Source organism: Phoenix dactylifera, chromosome 13, assembly GCF_051530095.1.
Source record: "Phoenix dactylifera cultivar Ajwa chromosome 13, Ajwa_hap1_PhDact_Kaust_v1.1, whole genome shotgun sequence".
In the NCBI taxonomy this organism is placed as follows: Eukaryota; Viridiplantae; Streptophyta; class Magnoliopsida; order Arecales; family Arecaceae; genus Phoenix; species Phoenix dactylifera.
Window position 1 is genome coordinate 22,240,794 of NC_143202.1, and position 16,532 is coordinate 22,257,325.

Here is a 16,532-nt window from a genome sequence, read left to right on the forward strand (position 1 = left end):
AGGGTGTAAAGGTTTGTTGGTGAGCCTAGGTTGAAACCAACGTGTGAAGGGTTTGATTGTGATCCCGGAAAAACAATCGGGCGGTTCTAGTCGGTGAGCCTGGGAAAACCGACCGAGTTCGTTGTGACCTCGTAAAACAACAAGTTGGGTTGTGAGCTTGTAAAACAACCGGCTGTAATCCGAGGGGTTATAGTGAATTCCCAAGTGAGGCTTGGGGAGTGGACGTAGGAGCAAGGGTTAGCTCCGAACCACTATAAAATCATTGTGTTTGTGATTGCCTTGACGTCTTTACTTTCATCTCACTCACTGCACATAGCATCTAATTAATCAACTTGCAAAAAGTATTAATTAGTGTCCACAAACATTTTAATTGCAATAATTATTTTAAAACTCAATTCACCCCCCTCTTGGGTTGTCTATCTGGGCAACATCTTTCCTATTCAATTTTTAAATATTTTAATTTCTGACCCTAAATAAATGGTTTAATTTATTCAATTTATTGAAAAAAAATGAAAATAAAGTTCAGAATTTTTTTTTCACTAAAGCGAATAATTTATACAGCTTTAGTACATACACATCTAAAAAGAATTAAAAAAATAATATATTTCGAAGCGTCCTAGGTAACTCTCTTTTTTCGATCCATATAGCACTTCCACAGTAATTGGTCATACATGAGACTATCCAATCTGCGGACTCATTGGTCTCTTTATATAGATATTTGGCCTGGAATACTATGCCATCACCAGGGCCGGCCCGAGCCCTAGGCGACTGAGGCGGTCGCCTAAGGCCCCGGGCCAATGGAAGGCCTCCGGGAGCAGAAGCTGGCTACGAGTCTTCCCCCTTGATGGAAGGGAGGTGGAGGGTTTCCTGGCCTGCAGAGGGCAATCGGGGAAGTTGGGGACAGTAGTTTTGTTTTGGGTGGAGAGAGAGAGAGAGAGGAGGGATTTGGTTGGCTTCATACACACCTGAAGCCACTCTTATCTTTCATCCCTTCTCTTTTTTGGTTTTGGTCTTGGTTTTCCTTCCCTCACATTACTCCTGATCCAGCTGGGCCATCAGGAAGAAAGATAGGGGGATTGGAGATGGACTTCTTGGAGGGTGGAGATTCTTTTAATTTTCTCCTCTCGGTTTCTTCTCCCCTCTTGGGTGGTAGAGAGAGAAAAGGAGGGAGGGGGTTGAATGGCTGCTGTGCCGTGATGTTGCAGTTGCAGCTTCGGTGCTCACTTGAAGGAGAGATGGTCTTTAGCAAAAGAAAAGGAGGGTAGAGAAAGAGAAGGAGGGAGGGGGGGTTGAATGGCTGCTGTTCCGTGATGTTGCAGGGGCTGCTTGGGTACTCACTTGAAGGGAAGATGGTGGGATGGGACTTTTATTAATTAGATGGAGTGAATTTTCCATAATGACCCTACTTTCTCTTGGACAAATTTTTTGACCGTGAAGCGCCATGGGATGGCCTTTTTCCTATTCTGCTCTCGCTTCACATGGTAAACAGTATTGCCAAGAACAGTACCATGGCCCTTTTTTTTAAGTATTTTTTTTAATATTTTCATTCAAGAATTATATTAAACTGAAGAGGCTTTTTGTCGACCTTTATTAGATTCATGCATCTTTGTTGAAATAGTGTACTTGACAGCAATCTATTTCCATAACATTTTTTTAAGTATTTTATATTTATTAAAAAATTATTATTTAAAAAAAAGAGGCCCCATTTACTGAATTCGCCTTGGGCCCCCAGATGTATTGGGCCGCCCCTGGCCATCACTGGCCATAAGCCAAATATCTCAGAGTAGAGGGTGACACCCACACATACTATCTATTTTTCTAGATCTAGTTAATAATTGTGGCCGAATCATCGGCAAGCGTAACTGTCCAGCCCCGCATCGCACGCTAAGCATGGCCTCACTCTGCGGATGTCGCCCTCAGCTGGAATATTCCATTTTTCACTCCCTTGGTCAAGCGTAGGCACCAAGACACGTTAGTGTGTCGACGTCCATCACTGCCATGCACTTGGGCCGAGATCCCAACCAGATTCCAACACTGTAGACGCCGGCCTCCTTAAAACTCCACGAGTCATTTACCAAAAATGCCCCTACCCTGAACAGCAATATAACACTCCCTACCCACGAGGTTCTTTCGTAAATCCTGGCCACATCGAAGGCCTTAATCACCTCATCGGCCGCGTTGGTTCGCCCAATCAACGACTGGCCTTCGGGAAAAAACAAAAGGAAAAAGAAGGTCTCTTGCTTCTCATCTCCCTTTTCTAGTTTTCTTCTACTCTCTGAGCGGCGAAGGGAAAAGAGATGAAAATTTCGTAAAATTAGGAAAAAATGGCTGCTTGGAATTCTATATACCTTGAGGTCACCTACCAGGTTTTTGGATGGATCGCCTTCTTCTCATGGTCTTTTAGCTTCTACCCTCAAGTCATACTCAATTACAGGCGAAAAAGGTTCGATTTTTTGATTTTTTTTTTTTGCAGCAATTTTAGATTCAAGTCCTGTTTTCTCGGGGGAAGATTGGATTTTGATTGGGCTTTTGTTCTTTTCTTGAGGTTTTGATTGCTGGATGACTTATGTTGTGGGTTGATTGGTGGGGAATTGCAGTGTGGTTGGGCTGAACTTTGATTTCTTGGTGCTCAACATGACGAAGCACTCGTCGTATCTTATATACAATGCGGCGATGTTCTTCAGCCCCACAATTCAGAGGCAGTATCATGAGAAGTACGGATTTCAAGAGGTAGGTGGTTCTTGATATGTGTTTCAGTTTCTTTGGATTGCAACACTTTGGGGCTGTTTGGATGCCCGCGGATTTTTTTAAATCAGATAATTTTAAAAACATGAATTTTTCTTAAACAGGGGGCGGTTTGTTTGTCATGAAACTCATGTTTCAGGTTTTATGATTTGTCAATTTTGGCAGAACATATTCTATGGAAAGCAACCAAATAGGCAGATTTGTAAAACTCATTCGTTGTGAATTTTTTGTAAACCTGTTTTACCAAAACTTGTCAACCAAACAGCGCCTTTTAGTTCACTATCTGGTGTGAAGGTTCGTGTTTTTGGAGTTGGAAGATAACACCCCAAGAAAACATAAATCTATACTAGCCTTTTTGTTTTTATATTTATACATATAAATTAGAAGCCTATGGTCATAACCTTATGTAAATGGGCCATTTCATGGTGTTATTGTGGTAATTGTTTTTTTTCTTTTAATTATATAATCACCAATATGATGTTATAAGCACCAATTACCGACCTTATGATGTCTAGTTAGTTTGTCGGTTGGAGGCGAAAGTCCATTTAATTATGTTTCGGAACCTGAAATGCTGATGCCCTTTTCAGAGTTGAGGTTCTAATGGTTTGGATGATTAATTTAGTTGAATGGATAAAGATATTGTAGGTTTTTATGTGCCTTCAGTTAAAATTTTGGTGTGCTTGAGGTTGGATTGATACAAACAAGATAAATATTATTCATCAATTATATGATAATGAAGTAGATGAAATCTTACCTTTTTCTGAAGAAAAATCTTCTTTATTGTGTAGTTCTTTAGTCAAGATAGAGCAGAGGGATTAGATCCCAAAAAACAATTATTAATATTATATAATATTATCTAATACCAGTCCAATTCATGGACAATGTGAAGTGGGATTATGGTAGATTTTGATGGCACACTTAGCTTCTAGTTCCAGCTCGCTATGGTCCCTTTTTTCAACTATATGGATTGTTTTAGTTTGGAACATATAAAAACTGCTGTATTATTCTTATGCTACTAAATGTCTCGATTATTTTAATGATGGCTTAACCAGGAGGATTCATTTTCCCAACTTTTTCCCATTCCAAAGTAGGTGCGAGATCTGTTCTTGGTCAGTCATTTATTACTGCAAAGTGCAAACAAGGGGTTCCTTGAGAGCTACTATTTCATGTTAGTTATAGAGCATTAGTTTGAAAATGCAGATGTGCATATTGTCCACCATATTTACATGATATGGACTGTGGAGGTTCTGTAGTCACCATGTACAGCCAGGATAAAATGTTGTAAGCAGTAACACAAGTCTCCTCAATGACATATATCAGTAAGACACCTTCAATGAGGATTGCCATATAAGATCTTATTGTTTTTGGTATATTGATTTGGTTGATTCTTGTTTGCTACTTCGGGGGATCTTTTGATCTGTTTGCTTTGAAACTTGCCAAAATCTTTTTGATATCTGGTCAAACCTAAACTGAAACTTTGAACTTTATGAGGCTGTACATGCATGCATGTTCAATCCTGTGCATGATGTTTTGGCCTTCTTTATGGTGCATATATTTATGTATTTTAATTCCAACAGGAAATAGCATATATGGATCCTACTGCAATCCGAAAATTTTGTTCTTTTAAAATTAGTAGTAAAGTGATCCGGGAACCATTTTTATTTTTGAATTGCAGTCTAAACTACATAAATTCTGCTTTCATATTTATAAGTTTGGAGGTTGACCAGTCTCCTCCCTCTTTAAGGGAAAGGAGGCTTGCCTATATATTTCACATTGTATTTACATTAAATTTAGCCTAACTATGCAAAGAGGCGTAATTGAGCAGGCAGCGCCATTTCCAATTTGACATTTTTAAATCTACACAATCATTTTTTTTGCCACTTTAAAATGACGATGACTAATTATGGTGATGTTGATAGTTGATCATGACATTACTTTAGATTTTTGCTTACATGAATTGCCATCCTAAACATTGTTTAAAGTGACAATACATGAAAATGGATTATCTATACATCTTTTTTCCCCATCATGGCAGATGATTCCTGTGGCTGCAAATGATGTCGCTTTTTCAGTGCATGCTGTTGCATTGACAGCTTTTACTTTATTCCAAGTTTTAATCTATGAAGTAAGTGATCTTATCTTGAACTACCTACAGCCTTTTATCCTCTAGATAGGTGACAATCTTGCCCTCCCCAATCCCTCATTGTAAGTGCTCACTTTTCACATTATTATCTTTAAAATGACAGCGTGGAACTCAGAAGGTCTCGAAAACTTGCACTGGAATCACTACAGCTGTTCTGGCTTCTGCTGTGGTCTGTCTGATCATAGCCTGGCCAAAGCATTCATGGCTCTGGCTCATTTCCGTGTTCAAGTAATTCTTTGTCTTTTCAGAAAAAAGTTAAATTCTTAACCTATGGTTATCCAAATAAACATTTTTGGTGGCTTAGTACTGTGATGTTTGGATGTCAAAATAACAAGTTACCGCAGATATATCTTCAATTTGTACATTTTTTTCCTGGCATCAATTTGATAATCTGATTAATCTTTCCTTATTGCATGCGTGTTTCAGCACAATACAAGTTATCATGACAGCGATCAAGTACATACCACAGGTAAAAATACTTCTGCAGTTTCATAAATTTCCTATTTCCTGTCTTTGATTGGGGTTTGTTCTTAAGATATTCTCTTATTTTAGCAGGCAATTTTAGGAATAATATAAGATCGCATTTTTCATCTGAAAGTTGCAAAGCATAAATCAATGAATTGTTGTGGTAGCCTTGATATAGGAATTCAAGCATTATAAGAGAAATTCTAATTTGATTACCAATCTGAAAATAAAGCATTCCTATCTTTGAAGTTCCAAATTTTCCTCTCACTGAGAGCTAATTCCTATCTCCAATTCCAAATTCTGCATGGGAAATGCACCAATATGTTAATTTATGCTTGTCACTATTCTTATCTGAATGATCTTTAGTAGATTGAGTCATTGAGGTCTACTTACAAGAGATTACTTTGGCTGTAAAGGTTAATTAACTTAGGTGATTTAATCTAGAAAATATTCTTTCGAACTTACAATATAATTGCTTTTTATGTTAGGAGATTTGAATTCCTATAGCCTCATATGGAAAGTATGTAAACAATTCTAATCATTATAACTTTACTCTTCCTCTGCGAACTAGCCTTAGATCGGTTGGTTGGCATCCCTCTTCATTTGGGAGAGGTCCAGGATTTTTAACCCTAGTAGTGGTATCACTGATTCTTAAAAAACTCTGCGTCTTCTTTTGGTCAACTGCAACCAATAAGCACAGCAGGTTCTCATATACTATTCCCACAGAAAATACGATTCATACACTTCTAAAGTATTCCTGCTATCACAAGCCACAACTTTCTTTTCTCTTCGTGAGTTATAAATCAATTCATTTGTCTATTCAGTGATTTAAAATTTAATTGAAAATATGGGCCAAAAAAAAAGATGCACAGAGATGCCCACCAGTGAATAAAAGAACTTGGATATATTTCCTTAAGGGCATACGACTTGTGAAGGTTTAGTGACCCAAGCTCTAGTGCTTACGATTGGAAGCTTTATTGTGAATCTTTGATATAGATGGCTGTAAATTTAAAACTATATATTTGAATGCCTTACCATATTTTAAAAGTACATAATACGCAAGATCCATTTACATAAATAGTATATTATTAGGTTGGTTCTTCTAAAATTTGGTAATTGGTAATTCTCTTTACACGTAATGGGGAATAGGATCTACAAGGTTTTAGGTAACTTAATTGTCGTGTCAACCAAACAAGGCACTTGTTAAATTCTCAGATTTGAAATTTGGTGGGGATAGGGTTTTATGGTTTGAGACACTAGGACTTGAATGAGGTTTATAAGCTTGTTAATGGAAGAAAAGGAGCTTCAGGTTGAAGTTATACAATGGGATTTTTTTAATTTAAGAATAATGATATAACAAACAGTATGGGAGTGAACATGGTAAGTGAGTGAACATGGTAAATTAGGTTGAAAATCTAGGAGGTGGAGAAATTTATCTAGCTTGGAGGATTATAAGAAGTCAGAAAGAGTTAGTAGGAAAAAAATAACCAAGAAATCTTTAGATAAATAACCAAGAAAGCTATAAAAACCTTTTAGATGTGGGGATGATATCTGGTGTTGCTGGAACACCTTGATACCTAGACATTGCAACTCGAATTTTAGGCATCAGACCTTTACAGGCACATTTAACTGGGCGAAAGTGCTAAAAATATATGGATAGAAGTTCTTCAAAGTCAACTTAGAGAAACTTGAGTATTCAAGTTTTTGGTGGGTTGAAGGTTGCTAGCATCACATTCTGCTTTGGCTTCTCCCAGAATTTATTTTGGTGGAATTAAAACAGATTGAAATCAAAATTTCAGTGGGTATCACCATGTGAGTATTAAAATGCATTAAGTGTTGTTTGCAAGCTTTAAAGAACCAACATCGAAATCCAGAAATGTGTTTTCTGTGAAAGTATGAACTTGAGTTTCCCACTTCAAAATTTTCTTTGTTGAAATTTCTATGGTTATGCTATATTTCATCTAATATAACAACTATTTTTATCTTCTACAGTAAAAGACCTCGCAAATACACAGGCAAACCATTAAAAAAAATGAGGTTCTATTGATTATGATTTTCTTACATCAATGTAGATGTATTCATCTTCATGAAATGTGAAGCCATTCAAATTAAAATCAAGGCTTAGTTAGGCATATGAAATTAGTGAAAAAACAGGGAGGTAAGATTATTATCTGGAACTTGATATTGAAATTCAGTTAGAAGGACCATATATGAAGCATTGTATTCTTTTTGTTTTTGAGGAAAAAACATGTGATGCTATTGATAAACTTATTTGATTCATTTAGTGGAAAACAAATATTCTATCTGGTCTCTCTGCCTATCCTATTTGTTATGTTCAGCTCTTTGATGCTAGACTTAGGTTTATTGCTTTCTTTCTTAATGGATCTTATTTATGGACATTACCTAGCTCTCTTTATTAGGCCATAATGAACTTTAGGCGCAAGAGCACGGTTGGCTGGAGCATTGGCAACATTTTACTTGATTTAGTGGGAGGCATCCTGAACTTTGGTCAGCTGGGTGTACAATCTATAGACCAGGGTGTGTTACATGTTTCTTATAGAAAGCGCTCCAAAAGTTTTCTTATAGTTGTTTTCATTTTCTTGATCAAAATTAACATTGTGCAGATACATGGGTAAACTTCTATGGTAACATTGGGAAAACACTGCTTTCATTGGTATGCTATACTATCTCTACTCTAGTTTTATTTTCTATATGAAGGAATATAATAAAAGCTTCGTTTTTTCCCTACAGCTTTGTTGGGCTTGCATATTCATCTTCTAGAATCTGTCCTTTCCATTATTCTATTTGTTTGTTATATACACCAGTTTTTTACATAAAACAAGCACTTTTTTGGTAGAAACATGTAGCAAGCATTTGATCCATTCTGTTAGAATAGAGTTCCCTTTGCTCATGAGGTTGAGTTTGGTGGGGAAAGAAGAAATTCCACTGATTGTGATTCATAATGCTAGTGGATGAAAAGGTCTAAAAGCAATAGGATGACTGCATGATGAAGTTATGGCATGCTCAGTTGAGAGAACCTATAAATTTCCCTGTCTACGCAACTCCTTCTCAAAGTGACGGCAAGTGACTGCCATTCCATTAGCTCAATAAAATCACATGGGAGGAAGTTTTATTGCACTAAGATGAACTATGGACCCTCATGAAAAAAGACAGTTGCCTAGTCTTTATCTGTGTATGGTGACAGTTTGCAAAACAGAATACCTATTTTAGGGAGAAAATGAATAGATTGGTTTGAACTTTGAATACTTGCTTAGGCCTCTTGGTTGTTTTGAGCAGAACGTAGTGAAACAAACAGTCAATAGTCTTGCCAAGAAAATTATAAATGAGGCAAAAGCTACAAAATTTATAAAAACATCATATTATCTGAATTGAGAGTTGCATCTATGGTCCGAGCTTAAAACTGTTGCCTACTTTATTAACTCGGTACTTTTGGAGGAATATTGTCGTCTTTTCATTATATTATATACTTGTAGCTATCTTGTCGCTGATATTGGAATAGGTTTTCACATGGATACATGACAAGTACTTTAAATTCAAGTGCAATACCAGCTGAGATTATACGATAGTTATTTGGTTTCCTATTACTAGTCCTGGCCATCCTGAATGATACATAAACATTGATCTTCTTTTCAAATTTCTTACTTTCATTTCATTCCTGTAATAATGCATTTCACTGAATATGTGAAGATATGTTCTCTTAGCCAAAACACTAGCCCGAAGGTATTCCAGAACTCTAATAGCTTGACTCTCTCATCCTTGTATCTGATGCTTCCGAACTTCTTCATGTGGATCCTTTTAGTATAACACAGTAGGCTTAGCTACTTCTGCAGTCCTGCAATGCTCTCAACCTCTGAAGTTTGATGCATGAAGGATTGATGATCTGAATTCCCTGATCTAAGGCTGCACATTTCCTGATCAAAATTTAAGTTTCTTTGCAGTTTGAATTCGCCAGCTTTCTTTCTCGTCCACTTAGATATAGTCGAACTCTTTCTCAACTCTTCTTAGCTATTTCATAAGAATTGGGAAATGTGTTGTTGATTCTTTGGACTCTTTTCTACTTAACTCCCAAACATTATTTTAATAAAATCTTAAATTGCACATGAGTATGTATTAGATATTTAACGAAGTTCTCTGATATTTTTTTTTTGTTTTTTTACTTTTAAATCTTCTCTTCTTTTTTTGACAGCATTTGTATTCGCTAATATATGTTCCCTTATTTTGTTATACAGATCCTTTATTTTCCTGAATTTTGACCAACTTTCAAAATAATTTCTTTGGCCAATCAGCTGTGAATCCTGATTCATAGTGGGTCACTAGAAATTTCTGAGATAAATTTCAACATTTTATTCTTTTTTTCCTCTATTTTCTTCTCAAAGAAAACTCTTTGGCTCTTAGTTTCAGTTTTCCCCTACAATTTTAACTGGTTTATTGAGAGTTTAGTTGATCAGAATTTCACTAACAGTCGATTTGCCCTGAAAGAACAGGATTTCATTTCTGTGTGCCAAAATTTTTCCCTGTTCTTCTTCCAACAGGATACCATCATTAAGAACAAACAAAATCCACAAGGAGAGCAGAAAATAAATTTGGGTATAGATCTAGACCATCAAATCATCATAATGTTGACCTTTGTAAAGATTTTTCAAAATGGTTCTGAAATAAATTAAGTAATGATGATGCAATTAGCAACTTTAAGACCTGAAGAAATTTTGGGAACACATGAGGTTAGTGTTGATTTTGGTGCTGATTTAGATATCTCAAAATGGATAATCAGATGTTTTAGGAATTTGTATTTCATATTGGTGGGTTAGAGTAATTTGTATCCTTGGTTAGTGATTGTGTGTGTATCAAAACGTGGAAAGAATCGGCTCGTGGATGAGTTTCTATTTACTAATATTGTGAATGGTACTATTCATCGTATGACATACAGATTTCATGCTCTGCTTTAAGCCAATTGATTTCACCATAATAGTAGCTCTCCAAGGACACCACTGTATGTAACTCTTATGGCCTGCCAGAAATCTTCTATCCTGTCCATGAAGTTGGCCATTCTCAATGGTCCAACAATTCTTCTTATTTCTGTGGTTATTGGAGGGTTACTCTCCTTAACCTCCTTTTCATCAACAAAAAAGCTATCTACTTATTAATTCAACACTTTGGATACAATAAAATGATTACATCATTTGATGATCCCTTGTGGCCCAAGGTTGTCTTTTGTGGAAGGAATCTTCTTAAGGAAGAAAAGGAAAAAGGAAAAGGAAAAAGGAAAAAAGACAGAAAGAAGTCTACTTCTTGTCTCTTTATGTGAGCAATATAGAAAGGCCAGGTTGATTTCCTTGCCTTTATCTTCTCCAAGTCTACCAGGCAAACAAATGAAAAGAAGGAAGAAATTCATGCTTTAGGCAGACAAGTGAACAACTTCTACGCATGTCATTTAGGACTTCCCTTATATGCCATAATCTGAGAAGAGAGTATTTTTTTTTCAGATGTTTGATTCTAATTCCCGAACTTGTTAAGGTTTTGCAAATAAATATATAAGACCTCTATGAATACAATTAAATCCTCAACTTCTTAATTCTGCACATACTCTTATGCACTGATGATACAGCCCTCCTTGCTTCACTATAAGACACTGTGTTTTACCAAGACTTTGAATGCAAGTACCAGTTGAATTTCTTTGTTACATGAGATTGCTCTAGATATATTTAATGTATGCGGACACCCCATGCTCTCATAGTTGGTTCATATTGAAGGCACTCATAGTAGGTTGAGTATTGCTAGATGGGCTAATTACCTTGGGAATTACAACCAAAGTATCTTTATCTTGGTCTCAATATGATCCTCTTAAAGAGTCCAAAACTTGATGGGTTCAAAATTGGTTGCTGAGGTCAATATTCTTTCAGCAAAATGAACTTAAACTCAAATTCATAGTCTTTTATTTTTCTTTTTTCAGGAAGTTGTATTTTTCGACCTTCTCTTTATCTTTCAGCACTATGTGCTCTACCCTGCCAATAAAGAAGAAAGAAATCAGGCAATTATGCAAGAGAGTGTCGCCCCACTTATCAAGCCTCCGGACGAGCCTCAATCAACATTGGTATAAGGGGATATATTGCCCTTCCTTCTCTATTGTCTTTTTTTTTTTTTGTGAATAGAATGGAGGCCAAAATCCCAGAATAAAAATATCTTGGCATCTGATATGGTAAACTACTCTTGTGGTTATATCTATATATCATTAGATAGGATTTCTTATTTGCAACACACAACACAGGATTCAGGTGATGATAAATATATTAATACGAGCATTACACCGTTATATGAAGTTGTAATGCATGAATGCTGTTCTGTATATATGGAATGGTGGAATATGGAGCTCACAAGTATAAGGTTGGCTGATGTTGATCTGATTGAATCGACCAGCCTTCCAGTTTGCATGATATTGTTTCATCAATCTTTTCAGAGATGCCTAAGATAAACCACCATTAACGAAGATCAGAGGACATGAGGTGAAAGCCTTCTCTTCATGGTCAAAAACTATTGGTCTGAACCATCAATTGTTGTGTCATGGATCCCTGCTTGAAAGTTTGTGGATTATGTTGAAAGAGCTATATGTATGATTTGGCATCAATTACATCCAAAATGAAAATAAATTATTTTTTTATTACAAAAATGTTGTTATATCATGTTATTATCAAAGAACGATCTGAGTTTAACAACTTTTTAACAATACAATTAACCTAGAATTATTATATAAAGTTCATCTAACAGAAACTGAACTGTTATTTTTTTTTAGTCTACAAATACTCATGTAATATTTTTTTTATGTTTTAACCGTGTAGAAAATTCTAAGCTATGACTTAATTTTGTCTGCATCTAATGCTAATGCTATAGTATGCAATTGGGACCTGACACAACCCAACATCTGTGTCTTAAATTCAGCCTTGCCAAATGTTGGGGTTTCTTCAACCCAAACCATAATCTCATATCAAGCTAGATTTAAGATGGGTTAGATTGATGGCAGATTGGATCGAGTTGGATGGGGATGATTTAGTTAAATGGAGGATAAAACTCTCTCACCGCCGTATTATTACACAACCACCTAACCCAATTAGCATGTTGGACCAACAAGATTTAGAGTATGCTCAACTCAAGTTGTAGCCATATAATGATTTCAAACATATCATAATTTGTGTTTCGGAATAATGTAGAATGTGGATTAGGTATGCCACAAAAAAAAAAAAAAATATAACCCATCCAATTGGGCATCAAATTGGAACTCATGCTCAAGTACTTTTTTTGAACCTGCTTCATAACAAATTTAGTAGTTATACACATTAAAAGATCATAAGAAATTTGACTTCACATTGGGCTTATGCTTTAATGAGCCTGATAATTATATTTCACATTTGGTTATTTTGGGAGGACATACCTTGATTAGATCAGGCCAATGCTTTTAATCTAGTTATATATGATATATCAAATCCATTCAAGTTGGGACTTGGGAGCAGCCTCAAACTAGATGACCTGGCCTGGACTTTGGTTTGAATTGAAGGACCTAAATCTGATACTAAACTTGATCATGGCCTGTCCACAAAGCAGCCAAGTCATGCACAAAAACAGTTTTAATTGTGTGTGAAAGCAGGTTTATCTTTGTATAAAAGATCAAAAGTAAAATGTTAGCAGTCATATTAGAAACTAGTTGACAAGTTCTCTCTGTCTTTTCCTAATATATAAATGGTAGGTTGATTCATGAGTGCACGTTTCCTAATTTTCTTCTCGATATAAAAGCCTAACCTTCCAGACCTGGTAGGTTCTTGTAGACTATTTTAATGGATATTTGTTTGTGTTTTTTTAGTAGATGAATCCACTTTTCTTCTTAAAACAACAACAACAACAAAAAAAAAACCCCAAAATCTCAAGTAGATGAGTGCAATCCAACTGCCTCTTTCTAACACGCTTGAAGACTACTTTCCTTCTGAAAGATAACAAATTTAAAAGGATTAGGTGGGTACATGCGGAAGGGTACACATAGCCCAAATGTTACCATGTACTATTGGAAAGAGAGAGGATTCAAGCATGACAAATCTGAATAAAGTAGAAGGATCCAAGCATATGGTTCTTGGTTCTTCTTTTGTTTATTTCTAGAAGAGAAGAATGTCATATTTTAGGTGCCTTGCTCTATAAGAACTAGGAAATTAGGGAGAATTATCCTGAAACAAAAGGTAAAATTATCATTTTTAAAAAAATGTACTTCAAGACCCAACCCTAGTATTAAAAAGAGTCATGAGAGGATTGATACTTTATACCATAAATCTATCATGAAAGGATTGGTATAGACCTCTTTTGGGACCATTCTTGAGGTCCCTAGCATTGTATTCTTTTTTTTTTATTTATAAAAGAGAGGATAAGCAATCGGCACCATTTCCCATGGAAGTGCTATAGAGTGCCTTCAGGTTTTGATTCTAATTTTAAGGTCAATTCTAGATCCATTTCTTAACAAATTTAATTGTAATCCTTTTCCTTTAATATAAAGGAAATTTATTATATTGTCCATTGCCTAAGTGTATAGCCTGCTGTTCTGATGACCGGTTATGGTTTACAACCATTTTGGGTATATTTTGGAGGATGCTTCATTGTTATCACTGGAAAATTGGATGTTAAGCCTAACCAAAAGATTTGAGGTGGAAGGCCAATGGTCAAGCTATTTGGTTTGAGTTAGGACAACAACTACGAACTTGGCTTGTGTCAAACTTGATATTGAGTTGAGATTCCTTGATGCAAACCCTGTTTGAGGGTAAAAAACTCAAGATCGGGCCCCTTGCATGACCATAATTATCAAATCTTATCCCAACTATTTAGGATTAGCTCTATGGATTCTAACTTGCTAAAGAATTATCTCCAAAACGATCTAAAACCTTTTTATAAGGTAATGACTTGGCTAATCCTTATTCCCTTGTCAAATTAGCAAGTTGCTCATTGGATAGAAAAGTGGCACTCTAACATTTAAGCATGTGAAATATAGATCCATTTCATCATAGTTGGTAATTTTCTATAATAGTCAAACCTCTATTTTTTTGAAAACCTAACATGACATTAATTCTTGGTCGACCATACATGAGCCAACCTTGACCTACCTTGATCCAACCAATCTATCCTAGCTTGACATGCTTGAGATAATCTAAACATAGCTAATTTTGACCTAACACAACTCCATATGGTTTTTGGAGAACAAACAATTAAAAATAAAGCAATCAACCAACGACTAAACTTCAGCTAAGATGGTACAACCTCTTGCCACTTAAGACAAGGAGCGAAGGTTCGATTCTGAAAGGTGTTGATCCTCATTTTGATCCCCACTACTCGGCATATACCGCGATTCCATGCATGCTATATCTATCTAAGGAGTTGAGTTTCTAAAAACCCCCCAATCAAAAAATAAAGAAAAAGTTGATCAACCAATTTCTAACAACTAACTAGCCTCCTAACCCAATCCATATCACTCTATTCATAATCAAGCCGTGTAAAGTTTGACCAAACAATCTAATCCACGCAATCCCTAATACAAGCCATGGTCAATCAAAATGAGGCCAGGTTTGGTTAGTTTTTGCCATGGCTAATTGGAGGAGAATTGTTGACTTACTGTTAAGAGAGAGACTAGTTCTAGTTTGTACCTCATAAGTCATAACACGGACTAATCCGTTTAAAATACTCTTTTTCTTGCAATACAAGTGCGTGCTAATTTACCAAGCATTTGGCATGGCTGGCGGAACCTTCCCTTCCCCTTGCATCACCTCACAAGATACCATTTCCATCCCTCAACAGCTATTGGCCTCTTTAAAAAAAGGATTGCTTGCCCCGTTTTTCCACCAGACTTCGTTGGCTTTGTCCTAAACAAAGACCATGACCAGTCCTAAACAAGAGCCTTGCCACCATTTTAGAACAACCAGAAGCTGTAGAAACAAACGCCAGCCTATCCATTTGAGCAAGCAAGAAAGCAAAATTTAAGATCTCCATTTAGCCTTCTCCATTGCCAAGCCACAAGAAGATGAAGAGAGAAGGATGGCAGCATGGAATGGTTAGGAGGCCAAGCATTATTTTGCAACCACCATGCAATCCAAGGCACGACGGCAAGATCTTCGATAGCTCCGGCGTGCCTCCGACCGCTGGAACTTGCACCAAGGCGTCATCCAAGCCCACCAACCATTGCAAATTCAGCGGCAAGTGCCGACGGGCTAGGTGTCAGGAGTGCCACTCCCACCCCATATCCAAGTCCAGGAACAAGGCCAAAGGTACGTACAAGCTCAGGGCATGTGATGTTGCTTTGAACCACAAGTTGGTATCATGGCGCATCGTCGTGGACAAGGAAAGACTGGTGAATCTCCGAGGGGCATCGGCGAGCGAGATCTTGAGCCATTTGTCTGGCAACTGCTGCAACAAAGGATATGAGGATGACGATCACACAGTAGAAGATGATGTAGAATTTGGCCATGGAGATTCTTTTGCAGAGCCTGTTGATTTGACGATCGAAGAAGAAGAGGAAGAGGAGGAGGCTGGGCCGAGCTGCTCGAGTGGCGACGAAGATGGTGGTGACATGGGATTCTATGTGGTTGAGCTTTCTTGGGATTACTTGGATGAAGAAGATTGGCTTGTGGTGGGGGAGAAATGAGCTTTCAGCTAACACAAAACGTATGGAAGAGAAAACTTATTTCTCTTTCTATTCTACTCTTTCTTCTCCTCCTGTTGTTTTATTTCATTTCAGGCAAAAATGTTTATCATCTAGATCTATGGTCGTGTATCATATGTTGAACTTTTGTAAATTATCTATGAAATGATCCAAGAAATCAATTATTGATTCAGAGAAAGTTGAAGTATCAAACTTCTCATTCCAAAACCTCTTTTTCTTTTCCCTCTAGTTTTGCATGGATCTTTCCTTTTAATGGAAAATGCAGGGAAGAGGGAAAAAAAAAGAATTATTGTCAGAAAAATCTGCCATTAGTCCATTATAGCAGGTTGCTCACTCCCCTAACCAGCCTTTTTGATGCTAACAAGCTAGACATTGGACACCTGCAGATCAAAGTCCATGATTAAGAATTGAAGAATGTCCATGGAAGATCCAAATTTATGCCAATGATTTCACAGTGAGCAGATCAATTTTAGAATGACG

At 36.6% G+C, this 16,532-nt stretch overlaps 2 protein-coding genes across 2 annotated transcripts; both read left to right on the plus strand.

Moving 5' to 3' along the window:
- Positions 1 to 2,132: 2,132 nt before the first annotated feature.
- Positions 2,133 to 11,807, plus strand: LOC103698759 (cystinosin homolog). Its single transcript, XM_008780806.5, has 8 exons — positions 2,133 to 2,443; positions 2,598 to 2,730; positions 4,781 to 4,870; positions 4,992 to 5,116; positions 5,315 to 5,357; positions 7,774 to 7,891; positions 7,978 to 8,027; positions 11,325 to 11,807. The coding sequence occupies exons 1-8, from the start codon at positions 2,325 to 2,327 to the stop codon at positions 11,469 to 11,471; spliced, it is 825 nt and encodes a 274-aa protein (XP_008779028.1). The 5' UTR covers positions 2,133 to 2,324; the 3' UTR covers positions 11,472 to 11,807.
- A 3,470-nt stretch (positions 11,808 to 15,277) lies between these two features.
- Positions 15,278 to 16,230, plus strand: LOC103720283 (histone-lysine N-methyltransferase trithorax-like protein). The gene has a single exon (XM_017845972.5). It carries the CDS (start codon positions 15,414 to 15,416, stop codon positions 16,032 to 16,034), a length of 621 nt encoding a protein of 206 aa, XP_017701461.3. The 5' UTR covers positions 15,278 to 15,413; the 3' UTR covers positions 16,035 to 16,230.
- The last annotated feature ends 302 nt before the right edge of the window (positions 16,231 to 16,532 follow it).